The following is a 15,242-nucleotide window of genomic DNA, read 5'->3' as shown; positions in this document are numbered from 1 at the left end:
AGAGCGCAGGCTCAGGCTCAGTAGTTGTGGCGCATGGACTTAGTTGCTCCACGGCATGTGGAATCTTCCCAGACCAGGACTTGAACCCGTGTCCCCTGCATTGGCAGGCAGATTCTTAACCACTGTGCCACCAGGGAAGTCCCTGGTTTTTTTCTTTTTTATGATTGCTTTGGCTATTCAGGATCTTTTGTGGTTTCATAAAAATTTTAGGATTTTTTGGGCTTCCCTGGTGGCGCAGTGGTTGCGAGTCTGCCTGCTGATGCAGGGGATACGGGTTCGTGCCCCGGTCCGGGAAGATCCCACATGCCACGGAGTGTCTAGGCCCATGAGCCATGGCCGCTGAGCGTGCTCCGCAACGGGAGAGGCCACAACAGTGAGAGGCCCGCGTACTGCCAAAAAAAAAAAAAAAAAAAAAAAAAAATCAGGATTTTTTTTTTCCCCCCTATGGAAAATGCATTGGAATTTTGATAAGGATTGTGTTGAATCTGTAGATGGCTTTGGGTAGCCGGGACATTTTAACAATATTAACTCTTTCAATGCATGAACATGGAATGTCCTTCCATTTGTTCCTGTCTTTTTTTAAAGTTTATTTATTTATTTATTTTTGGCTGCATTGGATCTTGGTTGCTGCGCACGGGCTTTCTCTAGTTGTAGCGAGTGGGGGCTACTCTTCGTTGTGGTGCGCAGGCTTCTCATTGCGGTGGCTTCTCCCGTTGCAGAGCACAGGCTCTAGGTGTGCAGGCTTCAGTAATTGTGGCAGATGGGCTCAGTAGTTGTGGCACAAGGGCTTAGTTGCTCCACGGCATGTGGGATCTTCCTGGACCAGGGCTTGAACCCGTGGCCCCTGCACTGGCAGGCGGATTCTTAACCACTGCACCACCAGGGAATGTCCCCTGTTCCTGTCATCTTTCTATTGATTTCTTTAAACAGTTTTGTAGTTTTTATTGTACAATCTAGTATGTTTTATTAGACTCAATTAGGAAATTTTAAAAATGAGTTCCTGTTGATACTTCTATTTGGAATAAAATATTTCAGGTTTTTAAAAGTTTCATCTTTACTACATTGATCTACACTGAATCTGGATTCCTATTAATTTATTTGCTGTATCCAGTAATATATAAAAGTAGCTTAAAATTGCAATGAAATATTATTGCTAACAGTAAGCTTATTGGGTCAAATTTCTTTGAATTTTCTCTGTCCTTAAAAATATATCCCACTGTACATCAAGGGTTGTTCAGATACTGTGTTCAGTAGTTACTTGAAATATTTGTTTTCACTGTGTTCTTTGTTATCAGCTTGATATTCCAGTTCATTCTTTCTTTGTGCTTGATATTAGTTTTTATCTTATTTAATTAAATTTCAAACGTAAATATGGTTCAAAAGTCAAAACCATATAAAAGATACAATCTGTGAATTTTTGTTCTGATTTCTATGTCATCTACCCAGTTCTCACCCACTCCAGTATAGGTAACTTTTTATTAGTTTATGTCTGATCTTTCCTGTGTATTTTTTGCAAAAAAGCAACTACATATATGTATGCATATATACAAAACAAAAAGTAGCATATATATAGAAATTAAAGCTTAAATAAAGGGTAGACTACTTTGTACATAGTCCAAGATGTTTATTCACCAGTCACTAACTCACGGCCATTCCTTTGCTGTGATAAATATTGCTGCAGTGAATAACATTGTGCATATGTTACATGTATGAAGTGTATAGATTTCTTGGACTTCTGTAAAAATGGAATTTTAAGTGAAATCCTCTCTGTAATCTCTGTTAATCTAGAGCTTATTTTTTTGCACATGTTAACATGGATGTGTTTATGGGATGGGATCATGCTGTTCAGAGTACTGCAGCTTTTCAGTCAGTGTCATGGGTATTCTTTTACATAACACTTAGAGGATTAGCTATAAACCACAACTGCTTCTGTATTCCTTAGATTGGGTGTTTAGGAAACAATTTGTAATACTGTGTAGTGTTCTCCAGTTAAAATGTGAAGTAATTTTACATAAGTTGGACGTCTACATACCATTTTATAAGCTTTCTTTCATTTTCCAGTGTGTAGTGAATGTTTACAGCAAAACTGCGTTTTAAATGTCTTTCACATGTTGGGTGGGATTCCATTGCATGTAGGTAGACAATCCTTCACTGACGGATATATAGATTGTTTCTAAAATTTTAAATATTAGGAAAAATACTGAGAACACATTTAAACAGTCTTCCAGAATTGCTGTTTTACTTTTTATACAACCATATCTTTGGGAGATTTTTTGTTATCACTGTTCAGGTAACAGCTGTCTTATAGTATATTGCTGTCAAATGTCAGTGCCCTTTCATTCATAGTGTTAAATTGAGAAATGCTGGGGGGAATAACAGTAGTAGAATTACTGCTTGGAAGGATTTAGTGTTTTTGTTGCAAGATTGTTGCTATTATTGTTTCCACTGTTGAAATCCCAGCTCTGTGATAACAAGTCCTTTGGGGTTTTGGAAGACTATGCCTGTGTACATTTTTAATAATGAAGATAAGGAGGCCTATTGAAGTGGTAGCTGTTTTTGAACTGTTCTTTAAGACTTTGCCTTGATAGGAAATTAATAATTATTTAAAGTCTCTGAGTCCCTGGTGTATTATGGAGACCAATACTAGGCACTGCATATACAAATAGAATGCTCCTGGGCCACAAATTCCTTACAGTTAAGGAATATCTTGGAATCTCAAATTTAGTGATCTTGAAAGAATTTAACATCTAAACATTTTAGTGGAAAGCTGTTGAATAGTCACTTTATAGCTTTGCATTTAACATATTTCAAGAAACATGTTCTATAAAACATTGTGACTCAATTTATATATACACATTATGATGCTAAAGGTTACTTAGAAGGGTCTTAACAACTTGATAGTGTATGCTACTGAGGCAATTAAATTAAAAATCATCTGTTATTTACTCTCATGTGATTGTTATTTCCTCTCGTGTGATTGTTATTTCTGACTAGGAAAATTTCAGTGGGTTTCCATGCCTTTTGGTAGAGTCAAAATATAGGTTGCAAAATCCTAAGCTTCAGTTTACAGCTCTTCAAATATGTAGTGAGCTCCTACTATGTAGTGCTTGTAATAAGTTGGTGAACAATAGACAATTATGATCACTGCCTTCATGGAATTTACATATGAGGAGATGGGCAAATATAAATGTTACCCATGTTTGGTGATGTAATGTGGAAAAAAGGGTGGGGGTTGCAATTTTGTGGTCAGAGTGATCCTCACTGAGAAGGTGACATTTGTGTAGACTTGAAGAAGTGAGGTAGTTAGCCATCTGGGTATCTGGAAGAAGAGGATTCCAGGCAGAGGCATCTAAGGTGAGAGTGTGCTGGAGAAGCAGCAAGGAGGCCATTGTAGCTAAAGGGGATTGAGCAAGGGGGAGTGAAGAAGAGGAAGGCCAGAAGAGTACCGGTGGCTAGGTTCCATCAAGTTGCGTTCGTTCATAGGCCATTATAAGGGCTCAGGCTTCCATTCTGAGTCAGTGGAGGGTTTTGAGCACAGGATGACCTATCTGAGGTTTTTTATATATATATAAATTTATTTATTTTATTTATTTATTGTTTCTGGCTGCGTTGGGTGTTCATTGCTGCGCGCGGGTTTTTCTCTGGTTGCAGCGAGCAGGGCCTACTCTTCGTTGCAGTTCGCGGGCTTCTCATTCTGGTGGCTTCTCTTGTTGCGGAGCACGGGCTCTAGGCGCTCGGGCTTCAGTAGTTGTGGCATGTGGGCTCAGTAGTTGTGGCTCGCGGGCTCTAGAGTGCAGGCTCAGTAGTTGTCGCACAGAGGCTTAGTTGCTCTGCGGCATACGGGATCTTCCCGGACCAGGGATCGAACCTGTGTCCCCTGCACTGACAGGCGGTTTCTCAACCACTTCATCACCAGAGAAGCCCTGAGTTTTTAATATTTGAAAAGTCTTTTTCTTTGGCTGTTGTGTTGAGAATAGACTTGTAGGGAGCAAGGGTGGAAGCAGGAAGACTAGTTAGGAAGTTAACATAGTAATCCAAGTGAGAAATGATGGTGCTTTGTTATCATAGCTATGGTGAGAAATGACTGGATTCTGTGTATATTTTATAGGTAGAGCCAAAAGAATTTTTTGACAGATTGATTATGGGGAGTGGGAAGTCTAAGAATTTGGCCTGAGTAACTTTAAGGACAGAGTTGGTATCAACTGAGATGGGGTAAACACATATGGGGTGGAACATTATGGGGGCAGGGTGTGAAGATAAGGAGCTCTTTTTCTTTTGGGCTGTGCCACGCGGCATGTGGGATCTTGGTTCCCTGACCAGGGATCGAACCCGAGCCCCCTGCATTGGAAGTGCAGAGTCTTAACCACTGGACCACCAGGGAAGTCCCAGGAGTTCAGTTTTGAACATGTTGTACAATATTTGAGATGTCATTAGGAAATTAAATAATATATTTCTAGACATCGTGAGAAATTTGGGTTGGAGATAGAACTTATAGGAGTTATTGCTATAGGTGGTTTTGAAAGCCATAAGACTGAAGTATATCAAGAAAGTGAATATAGAGAAGTCCAAGGACTCCAATACTGCGAGGTCAAAAAAGGAAGGGCCAGTAAAGGAGACTGAGAACAAGAGACCAGTGAAATGGCATTTTAGAAACAAAGTAACAAAGGTGTATCTTGGAGGGAGGGATCAGCTTGTCTAAGGCTTCTGGATGGTTAAGGTGATCACGTGTCCTAGTTTATACCTGTTGTCTTGGTGTAAATTGTTAATGGTACCCTCTTTATTTTCAGAAGCGTCGTAGTTTGGTTAATAAATTATGTTGTCATCCTACTAATAGATCTCATAAGGTGATGGTTCAAAATTGGTCATTAGTTTAATGCATTAACTTGCTCATGTAATGACGATTGGCTTGTTGAAATTTGTGTTACACTAGTATTTTTATCCTTCGCAGTCTTTTTTGTTTGTTTGTTTGTTTGTTTTGTCCATGCCTCGAGGCTTGTGGGATCTTAGCTGCCCAACCAGGGATTGAACCCAGGTCCTGGCAGCGAAAGCGCCACGTCCTAACCACTGGACCACCAGGGAATTCCCTCCTTCACAGCCTTTAGATGTTAACATGGAGAAGTTGTAACCCTTGTCATGGGGCTCATATCAGAAGATAAAGTTGAAGTGCCAAAGTATCAGGAATTCATTTTCTTGGAAGGTCGTTCAACACTTGTTTTGCTGGATTTGTGCTGTACCATAGGTAAAAAAATAATTAAAATAGGCTATGATCACATCTATTTCATGATAAAGTGATTCTGTTGTCCCTCTGTGTCAGCATTTGTGATACAAATTCTGAGCAAGGAGAAACTTTATGTCTTGCAAACTCTTATCTATTGCCTTTTTGTATGTAATTGTGAATAATAATTATTAGATGTGTGTAATATAGTGTAAAGTAACTACTGTTCCTGTGAATAATATACTTCGAATAATACAGTTTTAGCTGAACGCAACTTGTAAAAATTAAAAATACTTTGAATTATATTTGGTACTAAGAATGAACATTTTATTTTATTGTTTTAGTTTTAGTTTAGTGTTTTGGCCGCACCGTGCAGCTTGCAGGATCTTTAGTTTCCTGGCCAGGGATTGAACCTGGGGCCACTCAGTGAGAATGCCAAGTCCTAACCACTGGACCACCAGGGAATTCTTATCTGTGTCCTTTTTTTTTTTTTGTCTTAATGAGTATCTTTCCTGCACAGTTTTGCTTCATTCTTTTTAACAACTGCCTTGTTTGGATATACCATAATTTATTTAAGCAGTTACTTTTTGCTGCACTTTCTTTTTGCTATGATACACAGTATTTCAGTCAAAACCTCTGTTTCCTTGAGTTGTTGAGGCAATATACATGGAGGGATACAGTCTTAATTGTGGAATTTAGGTTCAGGGGTAGTGTAAGAAACTCTTTATTTACAATATTGCCACTTTGAGTTTCAGAAAAGATGGTACCAGTTAATAATGTTGTTAACAATCTGATAAGTCCTCTGTTTTATGGTGTGTTCTCAGACTTGGATTTTTGATTGTCTGATACAGAAAATATGCTGTCATCGTAATATGAAGGAACAGCTTGCTCTAAGAATTTATAGCAAGCAAGTTTAGTTACATATAATGGATAGATATAAACACAATTTATCTTTAACTTCTCATATGTTATTACTTTAGAATAAACAAAAATACCTTGCCACATTCCCAAGATTCTCTCTCTTTTTTTTTTTTTAGGGAGGATGTGGAAAAGGATAGCATAGGTAGAATCTTTGCTTTGTATGAACAAAACAGAACAAAAATGTAGGGACAGTGTAGTCTTTCTACATTGTTAATAAGTTATTAAAGATAAAGGCTTAAATGCCCTTACCAAGGGGCTTTTAATCTTCATGAATTTTCTTTACCTTACATAGTAAGTTCTGATGGTAATGAAAGTATGAGCAGATTTCAGATCATGAAGCTGTGGACAAGCTTAGCTCCTTGGATTCAAAGATTTTTGTTTCAGCAGTGGTACTTGGTGAATTCTTAAAAACACTTGTGTTCTTTGTTTGTTTTTTTGTGTTGTGATACAGAATGTTCCTCTGACTCACCAGGTTGTTGGAATTAAAATGATAAGCATCCTGTCATTTTAGCTATATTGCTGCTTCGAGCTTCCCTTTCTAAATTTTCCTAGTGCAGGAAGGAATTTGGGTTCTGAGGCCCTTAACTTACTTTTAAGCTAGCCGTTCAAATACCGAAAACATATATCCTAAGATAAAACTTAAAGACCAAACTATTTTCTGATTCTGAAGCAATACATAAGTTGTAAGGTGAATAAATGGGATCTTATAAATAAGTTGTAGATAGTGTGAGAAGAGGGATTGAAAATGTCAGATGAGTGTTTCTTTCCACAGACCCTAATTTTACTTAATCAGTTTTCTGTGGCTTCTAAAGGGGATAGTATAAATTATCATTGAAATTGATAGAGTAGAAGCCTCAAATATTATAGGACGTCTTGCTAAAACGACAACTTTTTTGTGGGTGGGTGGGTGTGATTTTTCTTTTTTATACCAGCCCTACCTAATTTTTAAAACTTGGCATCTTTTATCAATAGTGGTTGAGACATCTTACTTTTTAAAAAAAAATGCTTAGTGATATTTCAGGTATTAAGATGGAAAGATGGTTATTTAACCCTTTTTAACCCTAATAAAACATTAACTAATTAAAATATCTTTTTTTTTTTTTTAACAGGTGCCATGTTTCAGAACAGAGTAAGACCCCTGGTAAAGAACTGAAGACACTGTACAGACATCAGATATAGGCTAATTACAAAGAAAGCATTAACCTGCCTCTGAGGTGACTAAAGGGGAATAATGGTGATTTTGCGCCGGGCTCGGCCGCCTGCTTCCGCCCCAACCAGCAATGAATCTTGACTCGCTCTCGCTGGCCTTGTCTCAAATCAGCTACCTGGTGGACAATTTAACCAAGAAAAACTACCGAGCCAGCCAGCAGGAAATACAGCATGTAAGTAAACTAGTGAGAAAACAAGCACCATTAAAGGAATGAGTATGCAGTGAAAAGAAAATTGGAAATTTTTGTGGGTATGTTGCATGAAAAGTAATCTTTGCTCCTTATTTCAAGTGATTTCAGTTTAATATATAAAAGAGAGCTTTCACAAGGTTGTTCAGCTGTCACCATCTAACTCCAGAATGTTTTCATCACCCCTAAAAGAAACACCTGAATCCATTAGCAGTTGCTTTCCATTTCTTCTTCCCTCCAGCCCCTGGTAACCACTAACCTACTTTGTGCTTCCATGGATTTGCCTTTCTGGACATTTCATATAAATGGAATCATACCATATGAGGCCTTTTGTTTCTGCCTTCTTTCACTAGCATAAGTTTTCAAGGTTGATCCATGTTGGAGCATGCATTTAGATATTTAGGTTTGGTTCCACCTTTTGGCTGTTGTGAATATTGTGGCTGTCAACATTCATTTACAAGTTTTGGGTGGATGTTTATTTTAAAGTTTGAGGATATTTACCAAAAAATGGAATTGCTGGGTCACATGGTAACTCTGACTTTCTAAAGAACTGCTAGACTGTTTTCCAGAACACTGTATCACTTTTCACTTCTAGGAGCAGTGTATGAAGGCTCTAGTTTTTCTTGATCCTCACTAATACTTGTTACTGTGTGTCTTTGCTTTTAGCCATTCTAGTGGGTGTGAACTGGTATCCCATTGTAGTTTTGATTTAGAGTTAATGATGCTGAGCACCTTTTCATGTGCTTATTTGTATATCTTTGGAGAAATTTCAGTTTGTACCCCCACAATCTTTTTTAAATTTTCTATTGTTTATTTGGCTGCGTCAGGTCTTAGTTGCGGCTCCAGAGCACATGGGCTCAGTAGTTGCGGCACTTGGGCTCTCTAGTTGTGGCATGTGGGCTTAATTGCCCCAGGGCATGTGGGATCTTAGTTCCCCGACCAGAGATTGAACCCGCATCCCCTGCATTGGAAGGTGGATTCTTACCTACTGGACCACCAGGGAAGTACCCCCCTGCCACCAGAGAAGCCCTAATTTTATTTTTAAAATAGATAATATAGTGGGACTTCCCTGACCAGTGCAGGGGACATGGGTTTGAGCCCTGGTCCAGGAAGATCCCACATGCCGCAGAACAACTAAGCCCGCGAGCCACAACTACTGAGCCCTCATGCCACAACTGCTGAACCCTGTGAGCCTAGAGCCCGTGGTCCGCAACAGGAGAAGCCACCACAATGAGAAGCCCGCACACTACAATGAAGAGTAGCCCCCGCTCGCTGCAACTAGAGAAAGCCTGCGTGCAGCAACAAAGACCCAGCGCAGCCAAAAATAAATAAATTTAAAAAACTAGATAGTATATTAACCTGATTACTCTAGCTACCCATTTCTCCTACCCATAAGCAACTGATACTAGCTATTTCTTAACTGTCCTTACAAAGATATTTGCATATGGAAAATAGGGAAATATTTCCCATCCCTTTTCATATGGTGACATACAGTATAAGCTGTTCTGCATCTTGATTTATTTAATTCGTTTAGTTAACTAGTTTATCCTGGAAATGATTCCTTATCCGTACACAAAAAGCTTCATTCTTTTAAGGGTGCATAGTAAACCATGGTATGGATGAATCATATAGAATTTACTTCACTATTGATGCACATTTAGGTTATGTAAAATTTTTTTTTTTTTTTTGCTATTGACAGTGTTGTTACAAGGTTATTTCTTGCATGCATATATCTGTCAGTATGTTTGTAGGATAGATTCCTAGAAACTCAAGCTTGGGCAACTCTTCTCTCTAATGGAAAAGCTCAATTCTTAGAATTATATATTTCTGTTTGATTTTTTTCTTTACATGTAGCACTGTTTCTCTGGTACATTGAAAAAGCAGGTGTGTATGCTTATGGAGTTTATTACATTTGATGCTGCTTTAACAAATTATAGTGCTTAAGTTCATTGTTCTAATACCTTCAGTGGTCCTCTTACTACTGAACAAAGTCAAAGCTCCTCAGTAAAAAGTTTCAGGGCCCTACTGTAAGTCCAGTTTTAAATGCTTTTCTTGGAATTCTGTTCTTTCAAGAACCAAATCCAATACCACCTTGCCAGTGAAGACTTACCCTCCTTTTCCTTTATTTGGATTAATTCCTTAGGCTCATTCTGAAAGCTGTGTTGGTCTGAATGTGACCTTACAGTTTCATGCAGCTACTATTTAAACATCTGCTGTGTGTCACATACTCTTTTTGTGTGTGTGTGAGCTTTTTTTTCAAAGATTTAATAACGTATACATGGGAGAGACTGAGGAAAACTGAGTAACTCCTAATCAACTTTTTATTGAATTAAAATGTATATACCAAACAATTCATAAATCGTAAGTGTGCAGATGAATTTTCATAAAGTGAACATAGCTATTAATAACCATGCAGATTAAGAAAATTGATACTAGCATCTCAGAAGCTGTTTTAGTTGTTGAACATATCACTTATGACCCAGCAGTTCTGTTTCTCTGTGTGTAACGAACAGAAATGCATATATACATTGATCAAAAAAACATGTATTGTGATAGCCCAAAGTTGGAAACAACTGAGTGTCCATCAACAAGGTATACTAAGAAGCAGTGAGACTATTTTGTGGAACAACATGGATTGATCTTACAGTGTTGAGTGAAAAATGCTAAACATTCTGTCAGTTCAGTAATTCTGTGTACGGTCAGTTCTCTCGTCATAGCAACCATTCAAGCATTTACAGTGTTCCAGTATTGTTAATGTGATTTTATGTCAGTTCTCACATTGTTGTCACAGTCATGCAGGATGGGTAGTGGGTAGTATTGTTCCATTTTACACTAAGGTTCAAAGACATTAAATATTTTTGCCCACTGGTACTCTGCCTGAAAGTGGCAGATGTGAGATTGGAACCCACAACATTCCTATGTTGAATCTCTTTGTAATTGTTCATGGAAGACAAAGAAGTAGAAGGAAATTAGAGACTCTGGATTGGAAGGTCATCTAGTCCCAAGTTTGATGCCCTGACAGCCCCTACTCTAAAACATCTTCCGCTTTTTGTCAGAGTGGCCTTTCTAAAATGTATATCTAATAGTCTCTTTGCCACTTTAAAATCTTTTGTGTGTCTCTGTCCCACTCAATTTAAAGCTCATATTCCTAAACTGGGCCTCTATTGCTGTTCTTTTGGAAGCAGATATGAAACATTTTGGAATGCAGGTTATTTATAAGGTTTCAACACCTGTAGGAGAAGGAGGACTGGTTGGAAACAGAATTGGACAGGAGGAGAACTACAGTGGAAATCTTCATCAACTCCATGGGGAATTCTGGGATGGGTATCAGAGTTGTCCCATAGGGGGCCCAAATGGCTAGGCCTTCATATCCCTGTTGTTATTGTGTGAGGGCTCCCTCAGGAGGGCTTGTTCCCTTGGGTAGTATGATTGCAGCTTAGACAGACACTGAAGGAGCTGATTGCTGGGGCACCTGCAACTTTAACTTGAAGTGGGAAATATGGTGGCACTGTCTGAATTTACCCCAGCAAGGCTCTGTGTGATCTGGTCAATTTAATACTATATTTTAATTGGTTTGATCCCAAGACTACTCCCAAGACCTCATGGTGTGGGACTATCCTTTAGTTTATGTCTCTTAAACCTAACATTTAGTAAGTGTTCAAATGCAATTGGAATGAAAGAAGGAATAAATGAGTAAGTAATTAATTTTGAAGGTAAATGTTACAATGCTGGGTTTCAGCCTATGGCTGAGGTTTTCAGTGTTACAGATATTCTTTAGACAAGTGTGTCCTCAGTGCTACCCTTGCAGATAGTCGCCTCTCTTTTACTTTTAGAATGATTAGGAATTTAGAACTGGGATGGGAGCAGGGTTCTAGTTCTTGACTCTGTCTTGATTTCCTTTGGTGATATGTAAAGGCTTATTGCACTTCTTAGATGCCTGATATATTTCAGTGCCATACTTTTTGGGGCTTAGACTAATAGGTTGGCTAGGATTGTGTTCCCTTTGTTATTTCTCCTACTGACTAGTAGGAAGAAGGAATGTTTATTTATTAGATGTATGAGTTCCCTAAACATGAACAATGAGCTAGTTAATATTACCATTTTATAGGTGAAAAAACAAGTTTAAAATTTAATTTGCCCCCTCAGTCAGGATTTTATGATGTTCTTTAGAGCAGCGTCCCCAACCTTTTTAGCACCATTGATCAGTTTCCTGGAAAAAATGGGCGGGGATGCGGGAGGGAGATGGTGATGGTTCAGGCTTGTAATGCGAGCGATGGGGAGTGCAGATGAAGCTTTGCTCCTTGCCCACTGCTCACCACCGCTCACCTCCCGCTGTGCGGCTGCTTGTTTGAGGCCCAGGGCTTGGGGACCCCTGCTTTAGAGAGTAACTCCTATAGTTGTTCTTTTCTTTAAAAATATTTGTTGTCATTATTACAGAAATTATGTAAGTAAAATATAGAAAAAAATAAAATCAACTCTGGTTTTTCTACTCAGCTTTTTAACACTTCTGGGTATTTTTTGTCTTTGCATTAAAAGTAGCTTATAGGGCTTCCCTGGTGGCGCAGTGGTTGAGAGTCCGCCTGCCGATGCAGGGGACACAGGTTCGTGCCCCGGTCTGGGAAGATCCCACATGCCGCGGAGCGGGTGGGCCCATGAGTCGTGGCCGCTGAGCCTGCGCGTCGTCCGGAGCCTGTGCTCCGCAATGGGAGAGGCCACAACAGTGAGAGGCCCGTGTACCGAAAAAAAAAAAAAAAGTAGCTTATAAAAATATTTTATACTGTTCTTTAAATGATAGTCTCTGTAAATATAATGTTAAAACATTTTATTAAAATTTCAAATTTATTTCATATGTAAAAGTTAAAAATTAAAATTTATTAAATAAGTAAAATTTATATTAAAATTAAGTAAGTAAAATTTATTTATGCTACTCACACGAGTAGTATAATATAGCCCCCATGAATCTATCATCTACCTTCATTTGAAGTCATGACCAATCTTGTTTCATCTAACCCATTGTCCTCGGTTGTTTTAAAGCAGATCCCAGTTATAATTTCATCTATTTATATAAACCTAACCTCAATACTGTTATCACATCTTTTTTTTTTAAATTTATTTATTTACTTTTGGCTGTGTTGGGTCTTCATTTCTGTGCGAGGGCTTTCCCTAGTTGTGGCAAGCGGGGGGCCACTCTTCATCGCGGTGCGCGGGCCTCTCCTGCCGCGGAGCACAGGCTCCAGACGCGCAGGCTCAGCAGTCGTGGCTCACAGGCCCAGCCGCTCCGCGGCATGTGGGATCCTCCCAGACCAGGGCTTGAACCCGTGTCCCCTGCATTAGCAGGCAGACTCTCAACCACTGCGCTGCCAGGGAAGCCCTGTCACATCTTTTTGTAAAAAAAGCACAGTAATTCTTTTAAAAAAAATTGTATTGAAGTATATTTGATTTACAATGTGTTTCTGGTGTACAGCAGAGTGATTCAGTTATACATATGTATATTTTTCATATTCTTTTCCATTATGGTTTATTACAGGACACTGAATATAGTTCCCTGTACTATATAGGAGGATGTTGCTGTTTATCCATTCTGTATAATAGTTTGCACCTGCTAATCCCAAACTCCCAATCCTCCCCCACACCCCATCCCCCAGCAAAATAATTCTTAAACATCAAATATCTAGTTAACATTCACATTTCCTCAGTTTGCTTCATAAAAAAAATTTTAAAGTTAACTTGAGTTAGAACCACCCCCCCACCCCTTTCCCCAGTCTGTTTGTTGCATTGGCCCTTACTAAATCTCTTTTAAAATCTGGGTTTTCTCTCCTTCTATTTTTCTTGCAGTTATTTTGTTAAAGAAATCAGGTTGTCCTGTAGTTACCCACAGTCTGAATATTGCTGATTACATTCCCAGCATGGTATTTTACATGTTCTTCTGACTGTTGTATTTCCTGTAAATTGGTAATTAAATTTGGGAGCTTAATCAGATTAAGGTTTTTTCTCCCTTAGGACAGTTTTACAGGTGGTGGTGTATACTTTTATTAGGAGGTTCATAATGTCTAGTCATCTCTATTTTTGTTATTTTTAGCAGGTTTTGTTCATTGCCTGGATTCATTGATTTGTTAGGGATTGGAAAGTGGTGACATTCTAGTTGTTAGACGTTTTTTATTAGTTGAAATAGTTCTGTAAAGGGAAACTTGCCCTTACCAACTGTAACTATCTGGTTGCCCGAAGTACAGTTTATATAGGAAGGGCTTGATTCTCTCTCTCTATTTGCCGGTTTTCAAAATGACTTGTTTCCTAGCATCCTCCAAATATGACCAATAAATGAGTTTTTTAATATTAGGAACTCATGTATTTTTAACATATTTGATGTGTTTGAATTCACTGAAAGTATTATTGATATTCATGCATTATCCTCTTTGGCCAGTGTAAACTTACTCATGTTGGCTTCTGAGTCCTTTTGACTGTATTCTTATTTGTTGTCTTTGTTGTGATTCCAGAAACTTGGAAACTGAAATATTCCAGACTCGTATGTTTCTTGCTTCAGACCTGGAAAATTAGCAATTTCTCTAAGAGGTCTTGGTTTTATTTTACTGGGAAATGGTATTTAGAGATTACCGACTCTTGTGTAAATAAATGATTAAGACCATTTAGGTGATACAAACAAACTTTATTTAACATTTCATGAAATGGACAGTCTTACTTCAGAGAACTGCAAAATGGGCAGAAGACAAGAACCTTTTATAGGGTAAAGAATAAAGAACAGAGACTTTGCTGGTGGTCCAGTAGTTAAAACTCCATGCTCCCAACGCAAGGGGCACGGGTTTGAGCCCTGGTCAGGAAACTAAGATTCCACATGCTGCCTGGCACGGCCAAAAAAAAAAGAATAAAGAAAAGACAAATAGAAAATATATGATTGGCTGGGACCACATAGTCAACCTTGTTAGGGGTTAGATAGCGGTTAGAGCACCCAGAATCAGCTTGGTGTTTGGGAATTGGCTGACTGAATATACTGTGTTTCTGGTCAAGCGAAACATTTACGGGGGCTCCAGAGTTATCTAAGTTTTGGTTTGCTGATGTTACACCAAGGGGAGGAACACTCCATTTTGGGCCTAGAAAGTTATTTCAACACTTATATTGTTTACTGCTACTCAGTTGGCCATTATTAGGCCTTTCAGTGGACAAAGCTAAGGAGAAAATACACCATGATTTCATACTAATACTTCCAGTTTAATTTTAGGACCAAGGGATTTTTATTTCAATTCATTACCTAAAATCTGTCTCTCCTTACTTCCAGTGCAGAAAATTCCTGTTTTCAGTAATGAAGAGTCATTTGTTTTATTCCACACTCCACAGTCAAGAGTCTCAGATTATCTGTGACTCTACTTAACAGCACTGTGATTATGGAAAGTAGTTTACCATTTTTTGGTGGGGTTGGTGGGGGAGCTTTTAAGGTATATCTCACTAGAGATGTAAAATCAAGTTACTGTTTTAAAGTCATTTAAAATGGTTCTTCTTGGAATAGTTATGCCACACCACCAACTGGATATGGAGTTTGGGTTCATTGTTTTCATATTATTTTCAATATTTACAAAGTACTTTTAATAGTAATCTAATTTTGCTTGATACCATGTAAAACGTTTATTTCCCAAGTCAAATCTATAAAATGACTGTTATTAAAAGAGTAGTTTATGCAATGAGGTATCACCTCACAC

At 38.4% G+C, this 15,242-nt stretch overlaps 1 protein-coding gene and 1 non-coding gene across 7 annotated transcripts in view; one reads left to right on the top strand and one right to left on the bottom strand.

The window, feature by feature from the left end:
* CNOT1 (CCR4-NOT transcription complex subunit 1) overlaps positions 1 to 15,242 on the top strand; it is a 101,656-nt gene that overhangs the window by 19,766 nt on the left and 66,648 nt on the right. For all 6 annotated transcript variants that reach the window (XM_060000560.1, XM_060000557.1, XM_060000561.1 and 3 more), the window contains exon 2: positions 7,246 to 7,518. In XM_060000560.1, coding sequence (XP_059856543.1) covers positions 7,417 to 7,518 — 102 coding nt within the window. In that variant the 5' untranslated portion in view covers positions 7,246 to 7,416. The remainder of the gene's footprint in view (positions 1 to 7,245; positions 7,519 to 15,242) is intronic.
* Positions 4,309 to 4,381, bottom strand: TRNAG-UCC (transfer RNA glycine (anticodon UCC)). The gene has a single exon. It is a non-coding gene; the product is annotated as a tRNA-Gly (tRNA).

This window comes from Delphinus delphis, chromosome 20 (genome assembly GCF_949987515.2).
Source record: "Delphinus delphis chromosome 20, mDelDel1.2, whole genome shotgun sequence".
Classification (NCBI taxonomy): domain Eukaryota; kingdom Metazoa; phylum Chordata; class Mammalia; order Artiodactyla; family Delphinidae; genus Delphinus; species Delphinus delphis.
This window is presented reverse-complemented; position numbering and strand designations above follow the sequence as displayed.